The following is a 15,421-nucleotide window of genomic DNA, read 5'->3' on the forward strand; positions in this document are numbered from 1 at the left end:
AAAAAAATAAAATATTGTCAAAGTTATATTATGTTTTTAAAATAAAAAAAATAAAAAATAAAAATAGTAATAATTACAAAAAAAAATAATATTAAAAATAATACTTAGTCCCACTCAGAGAACCATACAGAAAAGAAAAGTACAGCAACTTCAAGGTTTTGATTCTTCCGCGAGAGATCGCATTGCAATTTGAAGATTTAGGTTCATCATCTTTTTGTTTTTATGTGATGAGCTCTATATTCGCCAAAGATATGCAGAAGCATATAGCAGTGTCTCCTGTGCCTGTAGGGACCTTCAGCGAAGAGATTATTGGGAGATATTTCTGAATGGGCTTATTAAGACCAGTAAGAAAAAAAATTAAAACTGTTGTTTCTTTTACTGTAAGCATCCTAGGAGGTGATAATATCATTAGAATTCATAATGTTAGAGAAAACTCAGAAGCAACAATGGTGTTGTTTAAATGTATTTTCAAAACTTCACCAAAACCGTTCAAACAACTTCCAAATTCTACCCAAATTAAAAAACTCCAAATTCTACCCAAATTAAAAAACTCCATATATAATTTACATGTAGTTTTTGCTGTAATTGTAAGATATTATAGTCAGCTAAAGATTATGAAAAAACATTTCAATAATAATAATTATAAACTATTTTTAGTCAATTACAAATATATTTATGTAATCATCTAAGAAAATAGATACATAAAAGAAAATATTTCTATTACTTTGAAATTCAGTAAGGATTTTGTAATTTATGTTTTATTTATGTTTTATGGGTATATTAAGTTCCACAAACATAAATAAAACATAAAAATGACCAAAAAATATAAAATTAAAAAGAAATTAAATATGAAGAAAAACAAATTCAGTAAGGATTTTGTAATTTTTGATCAAAATATGCTTATCATAAAAAAATATTTTTAGGTTCCATTTTTAATATCTCTTAAAAATCAACACTAAAATTGTGATTGTTTTTGTGAGATCAATTATATAAGTAAAATATAATTTATATGTAGTTTTTGCTGTAATTGTAAGATATTATAGTCAGCTAAAGATTATGAAAAAACATTTCAATAATAATAATTATAAACTATTTTTAGTCAATTACAAATATATTTATGTAATCATCTAAGAAAATAGATAGATAAAAAGAAAATATTTCTATTACTTTGAAAATATATTTATTTTATATTGAAAGATATAAAGAATGTATTTTTATTACTTTGAACGTATATTTTTGTTATGTAAAATATGTTTTAAACGAAATATTACTATTTTGTGAACTTTCTTTTTTAATGAAATCATATTATATGTACATATATTTTCGTTTTTAAGCTTTATATTTTTTTTTCCTTTTTACTATATATGTTATTTAGAAAAAGGAAAAAAAGAAAACTAAAAAAATTAATAATAGTATTTAAATTCAATCTTTTTAATTCATTAAAGGTTTTGAAACTGGCTTTTCAAATAATATTATTTTTTTTTTTGCATGGGCATGCCATATATATTTAAGAGTACATCAAACATATAATGCATTTTCCAGTAGAGGGATAATTGTTTAATATAATAAAACAATCATAAAATTTTAAAACGCATATAATATCTGATGAAATATTAGTTTAGTTATTCCAAAGAGATCGGAGCACCAATATGGCTCTCAACTCTGCGGACACAATCCTTCCATGTATATTTGCTTTTTGGGACTGCGTTAGATGCACTAGGATCAAAATAAGCAAACTGGGGTATAGTTTCGTATTTAGCTACTACTAGATGACAATCTCTGCCAATCTTTAATAGATAACGACAACATTCAATCGTCAACGGCGTCGTAGTCTCATCCAACATGTCCGTCAAAATTTTAGCTCCACAATATCCCGTCTCCACCTTGTCAAGGCAACCCTGAAGAATATTAAACTCTTTGTCCGTGTAATAACTCAACCTTCGGTCCAATGACGGTGAATCGGCGGATGGAGGATCATGAGCATCGTGGATATCAAAATCCGGCGTAGGAGATATGTTCACATCTTCTGGTACCTCTGGTACCTCAGGTACCTCTGGTGAATATCGATCAAATTCTTGGGATTGCTCGGGAGCACCAATGTAGCTCTCAATTCTGCGGACACAATCCTTCCATGTATATTTGCTTTTTGCGACTGCATTAGATGCACTAGGATCTATAAAAGCATTCTGGGGTACAGATTCGTATTTAGCTACTACTAGATGACAATCTCTGCCAATCTTTAATAGATCACGACAACATCCAATCGTCAACGGCGTCGTAGTCTCATCCAACATGTCCTTCAAAATTTTAGCTCCACAATAATCCGTCTCCACCTTTTTAAGGCAATCCTGAAGAAAAGCAAACTCTTCGTCCGTGTAATAACTCACTTGTGGTTGTGATGGAGCTTCGATATAATCTGGTATAGGAGGTATGCTCACATCTTCTAGTGAATAATCATATTCTTGGGAAAAAATTGTGTGAGACATGAAAGATACTACTGTGAATACAAACATTAACATGGAAAGAGACTTTGCCATATTTTCCTTTGGTTTAGGATGTTAGATTGGTGAAAATGAATTAGAGATGTTATAGGGAAGTGCGTACGTTTTATTTGTGGAAGAGTAATTAATTGATGATAAATTTATTCATTGATAGTTTTATGTTATTCATTATTTAACAGTTTTTGGGTAAAATCATCATTTAATATTTTTGTTTCAAAATAACGTACGTTTTATTTGTGGAAGAGTAATTAATTGATGATAAATTTATTCATTCATAGTTTTATGTTATTCATTATTTAACAGTTTTTGGGTAAAAGCATCATTTAATATTTTTGTTTCAAAATAACGTTTACACTAAACTAAGACTAAGGTCCATACATTTGAAATGAAACACACCAGAGTTCAAGAAAAAAATGTTTTAGCCGGTGACAATGAGGATCTCACAGATATGCGGAATATTATGTCAGACTCAAACTAGCAGCTGCTAGCTTTTTTATCTAATCGAATATTCCATAATTTCATGTAATCCTAATTTTTTATATTTTTATTCACTAAAAGTATTACAAATTTATTCACCAAAAGTTTTAAAAAGAAGTAGCATGAAATTTGGACTATTAGTATTCATATTGAATATGTAGATAGTTGGGGCATGAGTGTCTTAACTTTTATTTTAGATGAATGTATCAAATTATTTTTCAATGACATATATTTTACTGCCTCATGCATTAACATACTTTTGAAAATGATTTAATACTTGTAAAAATTGAAAATTGTGTCAAACATATGTATTTCATGTATCATTAATATTTCACACATTTGAAACAAAAAAAAATTGTTTATTCTAGAGTAGCATATATCTGTTTTTCCATGCATTTTTAGTATGTTTTTTTTTTTCTGAGAAAGGATCATTCTTGGTAATCCAACACTATATTAAGATACCAACATAATTATTTTATGGTTTGAGTTTCTTGATTACCAAAAGTGTAATGATAATTGATTAATATTCTCTCTTTTAAAAAAAATATTTAACACTTCAAAAAATTTGTCTTACTTAAAATTTTTATAATCTTTTCAAAATTAAATATAAAATTATGTAAATTCTTATATAATATGGCTCGTTATATTCTGTAATTTATTTTTTGATTAGTTGAATTATAGTTATATAGATATTTAATGAGTTTGCTGACAAAAAAATATTAATGACTTTTTGTTTAGAAAATAAAAGTATTTTTTTCAATTAAAAAACGAGGGAGTATGAATATCTATACTATTATTTGAGAAGTGAATTTGCTTATGTGTCATGTTCTCCATGATTTTAGACAATTTTACTTATTTTTATAAGTTTTATCTAAGTCATTGATTTATTATTAGTTTTTAGCTGAATCACTAATTTATTAATTTAAAAAATAGAATTTTATATATAATTAAAAACGAATTTTTATTTAATAATATTAAATTTATACGTTATATTAAATATTAAATATTTAGTTAATTTTCTTATTTGTCATATTTTATTAGGTTTTAAGTTTTAAATAGGTAATTGATTTATTATTATTTTTTAACCGAGTATTTATTAATTTGCACAAAACCCGTAATGAATTTATAATGAAACACAAATTTACTTTTATTTTAAATAATTAATAATTAATTATAAACTAATATAATAAAATTGTGAAAATATATTTTAAAAATTAAGAAAATTCTTATATATATATATTTATTTGTCATATTTTATTAGGTTTTAAATTTTAAATAGGTAATTGATTTATTATTATTTTTTAACCGATTATTTATTAATTTGCACAAACCCGTAATGAATTTATAATGAAACACGAATTTTATTTTATTTTAAATAATTAATAATTAATTATAAACTAATATAATAAAATTGTGAAAATATATTTTAAAAATGAAGAGAATTATTATATATATATTTATATATTATGTTACTATCTGAAAACAATATTTTTTATCATAAATTTAAAAAATTAAGATATAAAACAATTTATAATTAAATATTAGTCAAAGAACAATATTCATATAAAGTTATTTTCTAACTATTTTTAATATATGAGTGTTTTAAAACCTTTTAACATAATAATAAATATATACTTTGATAAACATTTTTTTGACATATATTAATAATTGGATGTTTGATTTAACTATTTGAAATCATAATTAAAAACTAACTTGTAACTAAATTTAAAACAAATTTTCTTTTAATTGCTTTTACTTAAAACCAGTTTAAGTTTAATCTGGGAAACACTATGGCTTCAGTTGGTGATCACTGGAAGAATGAAAAAAATGAAAAAAATGAAAAATAAATTTTCATTTGACAAATTGAAAAACTAAAATAAAATATGAATTTTGTTCAATTTGTTCTTTATCAAAATTGCATAGGAAAATTTTTCCTTATAAATTCATTCCTCCATAGGGAACTTAGAGGGAAAAAATGGAATCCACCTTTCAATAATTTGACTAAAATTCAATATAACTGGATAAATTTTAATGAACAAAGAATTCACCATAAAGTTTTTCCTTCAACATGGTCATCAATTAGAGTTTTATTATGCCGGTTTTTGGATTAATAAAACATAAATTAATAAGTATTCATAAGATGATTATCACCGTATGTGCAGACAAAACACCTGGTATAATGGTAACAATCATAACACTGAGAACACATATAACATCATAATGAGGTGCTATTGTTTAAATCATCCGAAGAGACAGGAGCACCAATTTGGCTCCGGGCTCCCAACTTCCCAAACACAATTGTTTCATCTCTGTTGATTTTCGAAATTGTGTTAGAAGCAATATCTTTATACTCATAAATCGAAATAATAATTTGGGTCAGTCCTAAATGTCCGTCTTTAATAAATACAACAACATTCATCTGTCAATATTTGTGTCGTCATCTCATCCAACATGTTCTTAAAAATGTCGTTTCCACATTTCGAATTCTAATTTTGTAGGCAAACATGAAGAAAATCGAGAATGTTCATGCGAGTAATGATGCATAAGCTCCATCTCATATTTAATTTCTAGTAAATTGGCGGGAGCTTCAATAGGAGATATGTTCACATTTTCTTATACCTTTTGTGACTATTGATCAATTTCTCGAAAAAAGTTGGCTGAGACGTCGAACCTACTACTATGGATACAAGTATCACCATGAGAAGAGACTTTGGCTTATTTGTTTTTGATTTTGGATTTTAGATTGGTGACAACTAACGATATAACTTATAGGGAAATGAGTATTTGTTGAAAAGTTATATGGGTCATAATATAACTTAAGATCTACAATTGCGTATGGCGGTATGCGCTGTTGTGATTCGCATTCTTTCTACATATAACTTATGAAAACATATATATATCAAATATATTTTACATTGTTTTGCCGTTAAGTAAATGATTTTTTGACAGTATTTTGCAAACCAACCCAAGTTGGAACAGTTTATTCTCTATCAAACGAGAACGATACCATCATTGAGTATTTTTCATTGGATCCGAGAACCTTGATTAGAAAATATGTATATTTGCATGGGCATGGCCATATAATCTTAATAGTACATCAAACGTATAATGCATTTTTCAGTAGTGTGATAGGAATCATAAAATTCAAAACGCATATAATATCAAGATGATGAAATATTAGTTTAGTTTTTCCAAAAAAATCTCAAAATGCATATAATATCAAGACGATGAAATATTAGTTTAGTTCTTCTAAAAAAATTGGAGAACCAATATGGCTCCCAACTCTGCGGACACAATCTTTCCATGTATGTTTGCTTTTAGGAATAGCCTTCGAAGCAATATTATTATATTCAGTGTTTGAAGAAATGATATGTGCCACTCCTAGTTGACAATCTTTGCCAATCTTTAATAGAATAAGACAACATTCATTCGTCAATTGCGTCGTAGTTTTATCCAACATGTTCTTGACAATGTTATCTCCACAATCCGAATTCAGCTTTTGAAGGCAAATCTGAAGAAAATTGAATTGTTTGTCCGAGTACTGTCTCCCAAGTTTCATGTTATATTCCATTGTCGGTGAATCAGCTTCGAATGGAGATTCATCGGGAGTTTCGACGTAGATATCAAAATCTGGCATGGGAGATATGTTCACATCTTCTGGTACCTCTAGTGAATATCGATCAAATTGTTGGGAAAAAGTTGTGTGAGCCATGATAAATACTACGGTGAATACAAGAGTTAACATGGAAAGAGACATTGCCATATTTACTTTTGGTTTAGGATGTTAGATTGGTGACAAGGAACTAGAGATGTTATAGGGCAATGCGTAGACGTTTTATTTTGTTTAAGAGTAATTAATTGATGATAAGTTTATTCATTGATACGTTTATGTTAATTCATTATTTAACAGTTCTTTGGGAAAATCACCATTTAACGGTTTGGTTTCAAAATAACGTTTACACTAAACTACAAATATGTTTTAGTACCATTGATGATAACGTTGGATTGAATACTAGCTGAAAAGTCTCATCCTTGTGACCGGGATTTTTGTTTAAATTTTAATTTTGAATATATATTTAGTATGATTATATATATATTATAATTTATTATAAAAAACATAAGTAGCTAAACAGTTATAAATTTATTTTAAATTATTCATTTTTGTTGTCTTAAGCATTTCAAAATTTTTAGTATCCAATTTTTGGCTATTGGAAGTTATATATAAGGTAATGAGCAGAATGAACAATGAACAAAAACTGAGTAATTTTGGTTTATGGTGTTTAATTGGGTTAAATTGTAGAAATGTTTCATTTCACTTAAAACTATTTATATATTTTGTTTTTCATTCGTCTCGATGTAATTTAATAGATCATTCCCCTTAAACTTACAATCATATACTTTTACGTTTTATTTTTCTTAATTCAGCGGTTTAAAAATTATAATATTTTCTAGATAAAAAAACTTACAACTATATCACTTGAAATTACAGTCCAAATTCTTACATCAAAATTTCTGCATTTACAACACAACTAATCGGACACATTATCTAAATATTCTTTTTACTTATATAAGTTTGATGTAACACTACAAAAATAAGATGATCAAACATCATTTATTTTATATTTTTGAGTCGCTTATAAATGATGTAAAAGAAATTTATATCATTTATATAAATGACTCTGAAAGTGGTGATGCAAATAATTTACATCATTTTATTAATAATTGGGATCAAATTCTCCTATGGACCAAAAGGGTTAGGAATAATCTGATATGGACCACTTTTTTTTTTTTTACATTTTGCATTAAATTTAATTCAAAAATTATAGGAAATAACCAAAAAACCAACACACTTTAACATATTTACAAATCCATGCCATTTATATCCTACCCAGACCCATATCCAAGATCCGACCCAAAACCTGACCCAAATTTAAACTCTAATTTTTTTTTCTTTCTCTTATCTTCTCCATTGATACTTCTTCAATTTTAAAGCAAAGTCAAAAGTTTCTTTAATCACTTATCAATTTTCGTTTTGTTATCCTAAATCGATCAACACATAGTCTTCTTAATCCATTATGTCTTATTCGAAACCAAATTTCATCATATACATACGAGATTCATAAAAAATAAGAACGCAGAGTACTACTAGTACAACTAGTACAACTCCAACTAGTACAACTAGTACAACTAGAAAATGTATAACTTGTACAACTAAATTGAGTATAACCAATATAACTGGTACAACTAGAACTCGAATTACTAGTACTTTGCAACTAATAATGTGATATTTAGTTTTTGTTTTCAGCGTATGAATGCTATACAAAAAGATGATGTTGAACTAATAATACATATTACCCTATTCTTTCTCGCTTGCATCTGTCAAAATATATCTATAACTAGAACAACTAAAACATGTATAATTACTACAATTTTACAATTAATATGATTATATTTGATTTTTGTTTTCAGCGTATGAATGATGTTATAGAAATGGATGATGTATAACCAATGAAAATGTTGGTGAAGTCTTCATGTATGTGTCAAAATATGTTAATAGTTTGTTTATATAATATTTGTTTGGATAATGATTTATTTAGCATTTGTACTAGTTGTACTATATACGGGAAAAAAATCATCTTCATGTTTTTGCTCCCAAAGGCGAAGAAGACAACTGCCGAGCCATAAGAAAATTGTAGTTTAAAATTGTAGTTTAAGATCTGGAAGAGCCGTAAGAAAAAGCATCTCGCGTCTCGACATCGATCGATGGTACATGATGTACATCGATCGATCATAATCTTCAATCGTCGAGACTTCTCTTTTGTATCGATCGACGGCACTAGGTGTGCATCGATCGATTGCGTCTTGTTCATATCGACCTCTAATGGTCAGCTCGGATGAAATATATTTTAAGCTCCTAAATGCTCCATAATTATCACTTTACTCCAACATACTTCTGAACCATAAAACATACCTAATAAGATAGAATATATAGTGTTATAGATAGTAAAAATACTTATATACCAAGGATGAAAATGGGTCAAATCCATGGTATATCAATTTTGCTGTGAAAAAGAGAGATACACAACATCATTAAGATAACAATACATAAAATAATTTTAGAAATAGAAATATAATAATATTTTACGATTTTTTGAAATATTATTTAATTTAATTTTATAATCATATTATTTTTCTTACTAAAAATTCTTCAAAAATTATCAAGTTTTTTTTTAAATTGTAATTTTAAGAGTCCCATTACCATCAGTTTCTTTTTAATATCTACAAATTTTAGAAATATTATTTAGTTTTGCGTTTTGATAATTACATACCTAAAAAAATTCTTAATTTTATAGACTTTGATTTAATGTATTTTAACCCCAAAAATAGATTATAATTTGTTTACTAGTTGTATTAGTTATACTAGTTGTATCATTTCTCCAAAAAAAATCATCTTCATCTTTTTGCACCCGAAGCCCGAAGAAAGCAGCTGTGGAGCCGGACAAATTGCAGTACAAGGACATTTAGAAGAGCATACTGCAAAAATGAAGTAAAAATAGAAGGATATACATATTAGTTTGGTCAGTTGATTGTTTTTTCATATAGAAAACACATAAATAGCCTCACATGTACAATAGGTTTAACAATAGTATAATTCTACCACATACTAGTTTGGCCATTTAATTTTTTTTCATTTGGAATACACAATGTGATTTAACTTTTTTTTAAATGACAAAGTTGTACCATGTGTACTAGTTCAAAAGCTCTAAATTTTGTACAACTGATACAACTAAGGCAACTAAGTGGTAGGCTTCCGCCCCAAAGTCTTTTGAGATGGTGTAATAATTGTCAACAAAAATTTACATAAAAATATTTAGGAATGGTAAAATTAGTACAACTATTCGACATTGGTGTTCAACCACAATGTTTAAAACATGATACACGTTTAAAACGTGATACACGTTTAAAACGTGATGCACAATACAAAATGAAATAACATAGTTGTACTAGTATTTGAGTTGTACCGGATTGTACATAGTTGTACTAGGTTTTGAGTTGTACCAGTTTGTACATAGTTGTACTTTGACAGTTTAATCGAAAAAACTAGTTGAACCACATAAATTTTAAACTTACCTCAGTTATACAAATTCTTTATGTGTACATGTCTTTGCCCCACTAAAGTCGAATCATTAATTTGGTTAAAATGCATTCGGTGTATGTTTTTCAAAAATATAGTGAACAAACAAGTTAACAAACCTTAAAAGTATAAGGCATATAGTGGTTATTTACTTGTTTAGCCACATTATTTCTGGAAAAATATACAAAATATATGATAAATAACATTTGTGACATAGTATGGACACGTAAATAAGTGGTACAACTAATAAAATTATATTTTATGTATGGTACAACTAATTTTTTCAATTTTATAGTCCAAGTACAACTACGTTCAAGTCGATACAACTCAAAAACTAGTACAACTAATGAACATATTAACACGTAGTTGTACCAAGTTTTGAGTTGTACTGGCTTGAACATAGTTGTACTTGAACTACAAAATTGAAAAAAATAGTTGTACCATATACAAAATATAATTTTATTAGTTGTACCGCTTGTTTATTTGTTCATACTATGTTTACCATATTCGGGAATCATAAATTTTGTAAAATATGCCTCGTGAATGTTTTCTAAAATATTGTGGTAAAGAAGTAAATACATGTTAAAAGTCTAATGTAGTATGATGTATATTAATTTTATAGGTTTTTAGCTATTAATTTTGATCATTTTATGTTTAAATATTACATTTAGTCATTATTAGGAGTTGCATTCGTACATTTTGTATATACAAGGGGTTTGGTTGTATAATCAGAAGTTCTGGGGCGAAATAGCGGAGAAAAACTATAACTTTTAGAAGTTTGAGGCCACAAACAAAGATATCCAAAGTGCAGGGACCAATTCTACAAAAAGCTCAAAGTTGAGCAAAGCTTTGGATCTTTCGATCCATGAAAGTGGAGGAAGCGACCAATTCCCAATTTGCAAGCTTGATTCGTTCGATCTGTTTGTCCTCAACCTAAGCTTCTTCCTAACTAACATGAGTTGATCGTTTTTGGAAGATCGATGAGCTCGATCGTGTACACCGGCCCTTGATTGTGATGACACAGACGATGAGGATGAGCTCGTGACGGTGATAAGAAAAGATGATGCCGCAGACGGTTCGAGACGGTGGAGCAGCGACGAGGAGATCTGGCGGTCTCGAGGCAGAGAGGGTCCGGCGATCTCGAGAGGAGATCCGGCGGTTGAGATCGTATCCGTTTTGGAATCCTCCGTTTTGAGATTTTTTTTTTAATTTTAATTAATTTTTTATTTATTTCATTAAGGCTAAATAAGTAAATCAACTTGTAAGAGGTCACACAGATTTTTTTTGGATGGTGTAGATTTTTCTTTTTGACATTTAGGCCATATGAGATCTTTGTCCTAATAATTGATGTTAAAAATTTGAATATTTGCATCAATTTTTAAGTGATGTTAAATACATATCAATTGCAAAAAATGATACTAAAACTTACATCAGTTTTTTTTAAAATGATGTTAGTGTTAACATCAATTATAATAATTGATTTCAATAATTTATTATTTATTATTTATCAATTATTAAAAATTAAAAATATTAAAATTCGGAAATTATTTTAATGATTATATTTTTGTAATTTTAAATTTAAATATTATTAATTATTCTTATACAGTAAATAAATTTGTCAATAAATAAAATAAAAAAATTAATTGCATTGACTATTTCTTATTCTTTTCCACTGAAAGTATAATTTGACGAGAAAAAAAATTTAAAGAAGCTTTACAGATAAATCAGTAAAATAGATGAATTTAGAGAAAAAAATAGTTAAAAATAACTGATCATGATTTTCTTCTATCTAGATTCTTCTTTTTTTCTTCTTGTTCTTTGAATTTTATTTCCATCTTCAATCTTCCATCATGGAATGAAGCTTGTTGCTCCTACTTTTCCAATTTATACTTCAGACAACATGAGGCAGTCCTGTACCCTTCATCATCAGACCACTATTCTGCTTTCATGCATGTGCTCCAGACACGACAATACTCCAGCATCGAACCCAATTGCTATTGAAACCTGACAACAATAGTACCAATCTTTAGGAAAAAGAGTTGCCACATAACTAAGATTTATTCTAAAGTCAAATCTGTTTATAATACCTTCAAAATACCAAGAACCCTAGACACATCATGTCTCATCATCTTCTTCCTTAGATATTATCATCATTTTTTTCTTTAAACACCTCATTGTCATCACAATTTGAAATCTCGACAATGTACAAAAACAAATATATATATATAGAGAGAGAGACCGGAGACGTTAATTCAATTTAAGAAAGAAATGAATAATATTTGTTGAAAAATTTAAACTTACAAAAAGTTTAAAATTGAGAGAAGAAGAAGAACTCATGAAATGAGGATCACGATAGAGAAGAAGATTTTTGATTGAGGTAAACAGTTATAGAATAAATACTAATTGAATTACAGAAAAACAGACCAAACCCAAAGAATATATCAGTAACTACTTCACGTAATGTTTGGATTGTGAAGTTTATAATAGTTTTTAAACGGATTGGCTTTAGTGGGTTGTTTTACTTGGTTTTGTGATTGTTACATCAGTTCTTGTAACTGAAATTATCTAACATAATTATATATGATATATAAAAAAAATTATTAGGATCGGTTTTATTTATAAGTATCACCTTAATAAGTGATGTCAACAGCAAAATAAATACATCATTTATATAATTGATATAACTTTATATAATAGTATCATTTTTTGTTAAAGTGATACAGCTTACAACAAAAATATGTCATTTTACTGAATTGATGCCAAATAATTTAATAAAACATCAATTTCTTATAAATGATGCTAACTTTTATATATTTGTCTCATTTACAAAAATGATATAAAATAGAATCACTTTATTTTGTGATATAAATTAAGTGATACAATTCATTCTTTTTTTGTACTGTAAGACATTGTAAAATGTACAACCAATTAAATTGATACAATAAATAATAGCGACAAAATGACTTGGAGATATAGTCGTAGATCTTTGTAACATTATGTCTAATTTTGGTGGAGTGTGAAAGTCGAGTTGACATTGAGTGCAAAGCGTGGTATCATAATCGTTTTTTTGTATGTTTTAAGTGTAAAACACAATTATCGTACTTTTAAAATAATTAAGAGGTATATTCTCGTGCAAGTCACGCAATTATGGAATTGAATTTGAACCAAAGGGGTATGATGAATTTGAATTGTCGTTCTATGAGGCTTTAAGCTTCTATTTTTAACTTGGTCTAATCATTCCGCATAAAGAGAGTGATATATCCTTATAGGATCTTGTCTTTTACCTAAAACCCAATCTTTATATATAAAGATTATAATCTGAGAAGCCAAAATCTATTGCCTTCAACTGTAAGGTGTCTTCTTTTGAGTTAAATAGAAAATTCTGAAGCAAACAGTTTTAGATATAAGATGGCGATAAGACATCAAATGTATAAGCAAAAGAAAGGGTCTTTAATCACCTCGGGTTTGAGATCTTGTTGTACGACACTTTGGAGATGACAAAATGCAATTATATACAATATTTGTATCATAATAGTCTTTGTATCTCCTCTGTGTACTGCCCCCTTACCGTGAGAATATTCAATCCTAAAGCTCTCCTCCTTCACATAGTTTAAAACAACAAAACACTTGTTAAAGATTCTCGTAGGCTGATATAGGAACAAACTCTAAACTAAAAGAGAGCTTACTCCATCACTGTATGGATATTATCATGATCCTAATACGCATCATAGAAATAAAGGAGGTCATCATGGCCAGACAAAGCTCTCAATATCTTCACTTCTCTACTCACATCTTCAATGGCAATAGCCGTCTTCATCTACACAACAAATTACAAACATTCTAATAGATCTCATCACTACAACAGAACCAGAAGATATCAAATCAAAAAGCACTAACCTTTTCTTTAAGAATAACTTTAACAGCGACTTGTTGTCCTTTGTTATCACCCTTAAACTTGCATGACAAGTGTGTCAAAAATGGTCACGACCGACTTATCACCAATCTCGTACTTGCTAGATAAACTCTTGGAGAATCCAAAGCTCTTATCCAAACCCACCCCACCTCCTTCAGCTTCGCTACTTTCAAGGATTGCCGTAGAGTGTGGATTCAAGGAGCCGTGCGTCTCGTGAGAACAGCTGTGATGGTTTTAGCCGGAGACGGAGGAGGAAACGGCCGTTCGAAGAATTTCTTAGTCGCGGAGTTCCTATTAATCGTCGGAGATCTGTTGGAGAAGTGGGCTGGAGTCGGACTGTAAAATGTGGGAAACCGCCGTGATCTGTTTAATTTCACAGATGATTGGTAAAGGCAACTGTTACAGAAGGTGTGGTCCAGAAGCGTCGTGATTTGAAGACCACATCGGTTTTCCTATGCAATGCCAATTGACAGTGAAGTGTGAAGACATGCAGGATTTTGTATGAGTTTTAAGTAGGAAGAAGTAATGAATCTGTGAGAACCATCAAGAAGGAGCTGCCTATTTACAGATCCAAAATCGCGAAGAAACCGAAGAGATCGAAGGTTGTGAAGTAATGAGAAGTAGTGGGGCTCGACTTAACTAAGATTAAATGTAAGGTTTATGGCTTCAGCATAAAGTGGTGAAGCCGTTACTCAGTTGTGGTGTATGACTAAGAAGCTGAGATTAGGATTTAGAAGACGTCGGGGTTGAAGACGATACACAAACATAATATATCTAACTCTGGGCCAAACATACCAAGGTCCAAATATTAAAAATTCCACAAAACCAAAAAAATACATAATACAAAACAAACGACAAAGCCCAAAATATACGATCCGTAAATGACATTTTAAACGCAGGAGAGAGGGTGCTGTGCTGACGTGTCGCGATTTGCCCCTCCTTCCTTGCTGACGTGGACGCATGAGGAGAGAGGCAAGTCTCCTTTATTATATAAGATACCGTTGTGTTACTACTGGATCTTTTTTGTTCTCCCATCTACGTTGATGGGTTTCATGTTGCCTACTCTAATTAAAGCATGATTAATGAGAGGTTCTTAAGATGAGGTACTTAAGAAATATAATAACTTGTCTCTTAACTTTTAACTAAAAAAACTAAAAATCCGGTTCTTAATTTTTTTAGTTAAAAGTGAAGAGACGGATTCTTATATTCCGCTAAGAACTTCCCATTAATCATGCTAACTTCTGTACTATGTTTACTGGGAATTCTGAGTTTTCCCTCTCATACTTCTGAAATATTATATAGACTTTTCATAGAAGTCTTGCATGTAACAGTTTTGTTTATAAAATAACGTTTGCACTAAACTTAGAAGACACGTTTTAGGTTCGTTTTGGATCC

The 15,421-nt window shown here is 28.9% G+C and overlaps 2 protein-coding genes across 2 annotated transcripts; both read right to left on the reverse strand.

Annotated features, from left to right (window-relative positions):
• Window positions 1-1,555: 1,555 nt before the first annotated feature.
• LOC125580343 lies at window positions 1,556-3,814 on the reverse strand. The gene has a single exon (XM_048744695.1). It carries the CDS (start codon window positions 2,535-2,537, stop codon window positions 1,623-1,625), a length of 915 nt encoding a protein of 304 aa, XP_048600652.1. The 5' UTR covers window positions 2,538-3,814; the 3' UTR covers window positions 1,556-1,622.
• A 2,399-nt stretch (window positions 3,815-6,213) lies between these two features.
• On the reverse strand, window positions 6,214-6,804 carry LOC125580344 (protein DOWN-REGULATED IN DIF1 11-like). The gene has a single exon (XM_048744696.1). The coding sequence runs from the start codon at window positions 6,739-6,741 to the stop codon at window positions 6,214-6,216; it is 528 nt and encodes a 175-aa protein (XP_048600653.1). The 5' UTR covers window positions 6,742-6,804.
• Window positions 6,805-15,421: the final 8,617 nt, after the last annotated feature.

The sequence above is a fragment of the Brassica napus genome, chromosome C1 (genome assembly GCF_020379485.1).
Source record: "Brassica napus cultivar Da-Ae chromosome C1, Da-Ae, whole genome shotgun sequence".
In the NCBI taxonomy this organism is placed as follows: Eukaryota; Viridiplantae; Streptophyta; class Magnoliopsida; order Brassicales; family Brassicaceae; genus Brassica; species Brassica napus.